At 44.9% G+C, this 6,000-nt stretch overlaps 1 protein-coding gene across 2 annotated transcripts in view; it reads right to left on the minus strand.

Moving 5' to 3' along the window:
- Positions 1-5,711, minus strand: part of POC5 (POC5 centriolar protein) — a 28,639-nt gene extending 22,928 nt beyond the window's left edge. For both annotated transcript variants that reach the window (XM_059874129.1, XM_059874128.1), the window contains exons 1-2: positions 5,623-5,711; positions 352-451 (exon numbers count right to left, since the gene is read on the minus strand). In XM_059874129.1, coding sequence (XP_059730112.1) covers positions 352-435 — 84 coding nt within the window. In that variant the 5' untranslated portion in view covers positions 436-451; positions 5,623-5,711. The remainder of the gene's footprint in view (positions 1-351; positions 452-5,622) is intronic.
- Between the last annotated feature and the right edge of the window lie 289 nt (positions 5,712-6,000).

The following is a 6,000-nucleotide window of genomic DNA, read 5'->3' on the forward strand; positions in this document are numbered from 1 at the left end:
TCTATCCTACTGTGTCAAATTCTGTCTTCTTGATAAGACTTAACACAAATAAAGAATGACACTAGGAAAAAAAGGTAAGTAAACCACTTATTTTACTTGCAGCTGATCAAACTCTTAAGTTTAGGTAAGAATTTTTACATAAATTTCTTGTGAAATGCACAGAAATGGAATCTAACAACATATTTTAGTATCAGTATTTTTTGCAGTCCACTTTCTTTTCACTAATATTTTTATTATTTTCCTGTGTATGAAAATATAAAAAAGATGCACATTTAGTTAATTTCCTCATAGTTACCCTTCACCAAATAAAACGCCATGACAGTAAATCAAATTATATTGCCTCTGTCCTACCTGAGGATCTGAAGAAACAGAACTGTCCTGAACAAAGTCATTTGAGAAAACTGGACTTGTGCTTTTCTCCTCATCAGATGACATTCTGCACAAAGTAAGTCTATAAAACAGTAGAAGCTGAACTTCATTTTTCAGTTTCAGTACGTAAACATATATTCACCAACATTTTCCCCAGAAACAGATTCTGCTGTAACAACTGGTTCTGCTGGATCAATGCCCATTCTGTGCACTTAGCTGATTAAACAGTCTCATTATATAATGCTGGAAACTGTCTGATCCAAACCATATTCAAAATAATGGAAATATTTTCACTAACTTATAAGAAAACAAGGAAAGACCCCAAAGCAACAATGTCAGTTGTTGCAGTTACAGACATACTCCTGTCAATCTCTCATTTTTATTCACACTGTATTGCCTTTTAGCTTATCAGGCTGTTCCAGTAAAAAATTCCTACAGAGCAACATAAGAACATACAAGCTACACTGTGTCCACCCACTATATTACCTCAACCACAGCCCAAGAAAAGATAGTGCCCTGAACACTCCTGTTCAGTACCCCGAATCTTACTGGTCAACATCAGTCTCCCATCACTTTTTTGAGTTTCAGGCCCAGGAGCATGAACAGATATGGAAGGACAAGTAATACCTTAGGTTCAATAAATATCAATCATTCTAGCAATTTCTTAGCAAGACAGTGAGGCATTCTTTGAATATTTGGGAAGCAGGCAATGTTGAGGAATTGAGAAGCTTAAAGACCTTGTGAAAGGTATATGTATCTTCTAATCTAATACAGCCTTGTATAGGTCCTTCAGTGAAGAACTGAAGCTCTTGTGATAAGATCTGACACAATAAAATGAAAAGGACTCTAAAGGATATGGCAGAGGAGAGAAAGATGAAAGGAATTAGAAAATGAGGGGAAACTGAGTATAAAGCAAGCTGAGTTTGTTAATGAATGAATGGCAGTGTGATACAGGTGCCTGATGCACATGAAAGACAATTAGACACATTGACTAAGGAGTTGTCAGGAGAGAAGCATACCACCATAAATAACCAGAGGAACTGACTTTACAATGTAGCAAACAACTTGCAAGGAAAATTTATTTTTAGAGAGATCTTTACAACTGTCAATTATAATATTCTTGTTTTTTAAAAAGATGCATTTTCTGACAGAAATGTAAATTTTAAATTGCTAGTTGTACTGTCATAAAACTGGCAGGAATATCCTACTTAAATACCATCAATGTTTCTCAAAGTATCACACTCCCCACATAGTTCTCTATATAGGAATACAGATAGAAATTATCCTTTTGCTCTTTGAGCTGTTCCATACACTGATTCTTCTTGCACCACAAAAGGTCTCTCTGCCATGGATATTTTTACACCTTTCAGAATGGCAAGCTCATTTCTGTGCTGATGATGGATGTCTAAAAAACAATATAAAGACAGTTTCAAATGCTGAGATTCCTGTAGCTCAAGGTTCAAAAGACATGATCACCATCTTCCTACTTCCTGCTGAGCCCTCACATACCGACCACATTTTTAAAGTACAAAAAATGGAGTCTAATGAAGGTTTACTTTATACTTTTTATTCCTGTATATCTATGAGTAGATGACAGAAGAAACACTACCTTCGTCAGCTCCACCTTTTTCATTGCCTCCTGGTCTGATAATTTTCTCCTTTCCTCTCTCACATGAACTATTCCTTATATATATCCTTGGTTTTAGCTTCTCTACATAATGAAATAGCTCTATACTAGCACTTTACCTTCTTTTAGCTGATAAAGTCTTTCAATACCAAAAAATTCTTCTGCAATCATAAAACGTCATCTACAGCTTCATACGCTTTCCTACATGGTTTCTCAAACTGTGGATCCTGACTACTCTAAAAATCCTGGATCTATTCAAAGATGTGCGTGCATTAGTGAAGACCACAAAGAACCAGCTATCTAGCACTAATAGGATTTACATGTGTATTTGCAGCCAGAAGTTCGAAATATTGTCATACCTTCCCTTCTCAGTACACTTCAAAAGAACTAAACTACTGATTTTTCTGAGAAATAGGACGGCACATGGAGTTCAATGTGAATACAGACAAGTCCAAGGAAGTTGAAAAGAAAGGTTTTTACTGAAAAGTTTGTTCAATAACTTAAGACCACTGTCCCGAGTTCTGTTTTCAATTCTCTAAGATCATGCCCCTTACATGCAATCAAGTGGATCTAGCTCTCTACTTACCACTGAAACTAATCTCTGGTCTTCCAAAACTCAAAAGGTTCCTTCACCACAAGTGACAATGTAAAGTGACCTCAGTCACTCATACAGCTTCCCCTCAAGGCCCTTCACCATCTTCACTGCCCACCTTTGGATGCTCTCCAATAGGTTCATGTCTCACTTACACTGTGGCATCCAGAACTGCCCCCAGCACTTGAGGTGAGGCCACCACAGCTCAGAGCAGAGCAGGACAGTCCTCTCCCTTGCCTGGCTGGCGATGCCGTCCCGGATGTTTCCAGGACACAGCTGGATCTCCTGGCTGCCAGGGCACTGCTGACCATGGTCAACTTGCCATTGACCAGGATTCACCAGACCACTTCAGTGGGGCTGTTTTCCAGTTTGTTCTTACATCCAGGGTTGTCCTGTCCCAGGTGGATTTTCCGCCTTAGAGGAAATCAACAGCCCTACCTAATTTAGTATTGTCAACAAACTTACTTCAACACCTGCATCCAAGTCAATTAAGAGTATGTTGAAAAGCACCAGGCCTAAGATGGAGCCCTGTGGAACCCTCTAGAGACAGGTCCCCAGTCTGATGTCACCTTATTCACTGTAAGCCTCTGTGCCCACCTCATGAGCCAGTTACTCACCCATTATGTGTTATCCAGCTGTGTGCTGGACATTTTCTCCAGAAGGATACTGTGAGAGACAGTACCAAAAGCTTTACTGAAATTCAAAAAGACCACATCAACTGGTTTCTCTTGATCAAGTAGGTGGGTCACCTTGTCATAAAAGGGAATTAAGTTTTTCCGGCAGGATCTTCTTCCCATGAACCTATGCTGGCTGTGATTGATGACTGCATCAATGTTGCAGACCGAAGCAAAGAACTCATCTCTGCCGTGTCTATGTCCCCATTTGTGAGGTGATCATCCTCATCATGTAACAGGCTCATGTTATTTCTGGACTGCCTTTTATTACTGACATATTTTTAAAAATTACTTTTTCTGTCCCTGACAGTACTGGCTAGCTTCAAGTCTAACTGGGCTCCGGCCACATAAATTTCTTGTCTATCATGGAGAGCTGAATTTCTGTATTTCTCCCATGTAATCTGACTTGGCTTCCACTGGGCATTTGTTTTCCTTTTTTGCCTTAGCTTCAGAAGAAGATCCCTGCTCAGCCAAGTCAGACTAAGAATAACTTGTCAGCTTTGATCTCAGTGAACAAGCACTAAGTACCACAAAATACCGGATAAGTTCCTAAAAGAGAAATCAAGGGATATTAAGAGACCACTTCTGGGTCAACAAGCTAATTTGCTAAGCTGCAAATCATTATATGGGGAAAGACAAGTGAGAAGAGCATCCTCAAGCTTACCACGTTCTTCTAAACTTATCCGAACACCTGCCAAAATATATTTCTGACTTCATTAAAGAAAGATTCCTGCTAACAGCAGCAGTTTCTTCCAAACCATAAGCATATAACTGCAGCAGTAACACTGCTACTTTCAAGAAACAGGATGCAACTATAAAGACCTTGGTCTGACTCAGTATTGTTGCTCTCCTCCTTAATTTTGAATTAATTAAGCTGTGCTTGGGTGTTTGTTTACTTTTGCTGTTTTCCAAATAATTAATGTTTCATTTGGATCAGAGGACTCAACACAAAGGAAAGATAAATATGGGTAAGGTCAGAACAGACCACAGTGGGTCATCCTGACCTCCTGCTTAAGCAAGGTCATCCTAGAGCACATAGTACAGGATTGCATGCAGGTGGGTTTTGAATATTTCCAATGAAGGAGATTCCACAACCTCTCTAAGCAATCTGTTCCAGTTCACGCTCACCTGCACAATAAAGAAGCTCCCCATCATGTTCAGGTGGAACTTCCTGTGCATCAGTTTCTGCCCATTACCTCTTGTCCCACTGCCTGGCACCACTAGGAAGAGCCTGACTCCCTTGCCTTGGCACCCTCCCTTCAGATAATCATAGACATTGATGAGGTCTCCTCTCAGTTGTCTCTTCTTGAGGCTCAGCTCCCTCTGCCTTTCCTCTTAAAATGCTCCAGTCCCCTCATCACCTTTGTAGCCTCTGCTCCCCCATTCCAGGAGTTCCATGTCTCTCGTGTCCTGAGGAGCCCAGAACTGGACACAGTGTTCCAAGTATTGCCTCAGCAGGGCTGAGTACAGGGGCAGGATCACCTTCCATGACCTGCTGGCAATGCTCTTCCTAATGCCCCCCAGGATACCATTGGCATTCTTGGTCACAAGGAAACACTGGTGGCTCATGGACAGCTTCTTGTCCACCAGGACACACTGCTGGCTCATGGACAGCTTCTTGTCCACCCAGGTCCTTCTCCACAGAGCTGCTCCCCAGCAGGTCAGCCCCAAGTGCCTGAGGTGCAGGACCCTTCATTTATTTGTCTTGTTGACTTTCAGATGGTTCTTCTCTGTCCATCTCTCCAACCTGCCGAGGTCCTTCTGAAGGCCTGCATGGCACTCCAGGGTGTTGGCCATTCCTCCCAGCTTTGTGTTCTCAGTGAATTTGAGTGTTGAGGAGGCATCTGCCCCTATACCCATGCCATGGATGAACAAGCTAAACAGTTCTGGACCCAGTACTGAGCCTTGGGGGACACTGCCAGAGACAGAACTACATCTCCTGCCAGTAGGGGCAAGACATACCCGCTCCCTATAGCTGTAACCCCCGGCAAAGCAGCGCTGCTCACGTTTTTAACTCCTCACTACAGCAGCTCCGCAGCTGCCCCCGATGCCAGCGGCGCCGACACCGCGGCTGCCATGGCAGCCGGGGACAAACAACGACAATCCCCTGAGTGTCCCACAGAAAGCAGGGAGGCACAGGGGTGGTCAGGCGGGCGCGAATACGATAGATTATGAACAGGAGATTCTCCTCTGCTTTTCTTATAAAGGGCTTTCAAGGCAACCAGCCCAACCAGTGGGCAGAGAGTGCCCACTGGCACCCAGAGGAAACTCGGGGTGGGGCTGTGGGCGGCAGTGCGGGCCCCGGGCAGGAGCAGGGGTGCTGTGGGAAGGACGGCGCGGCCCCAGCCCTCCCCGCTCACCTGCGGGCTCCGGCCGCGCCGGCCTCCGGCCCCGACGGTTTCAAACTGCCGGAGCGGAAGAGGAACCACCTCTGCGATAGGCTCAGGGCTCCTTTGCAAGGCACCCTCCGATTGGGCAGTTTGGCGGCGAAACAGCCAATCGAATCGCATGGCCGAGGGCGCGCACGCCTCCAGCCCCGCCCCGCCCACGGGAGGCCCCTGCCACACGCTGATTGTCCAGCCCCACCAATCAGCGTGTGGCAGGAGCCTCCCGCGGGCGGGGCGGGGCTGGCGCCGACGGGGGCGCGCGGCGAGGTCCCGTGCTGGGCTTGGTCGGTCCAGGCCGTGCCGTGCCTTGTCGTGCCATGCCGTGCCGTGCCGTGCTGTGCTGTGCCTTGT

Source organism: Haemorhous mexicanus, chromosome Z (assembly GCF_027477595.1).
Source record: "Haemorhous mexicanus isolate bHaeMex1 chromosome Z, bHaeMex1.pri, whole genome shotgun sequence".
Classification (NCBI taxonomy): Eukaryota; Metazoa; Chordata; class Aves; order Passeriformes; family Fringillidae; genus Haemorhous; species Haemorhous mexicanus.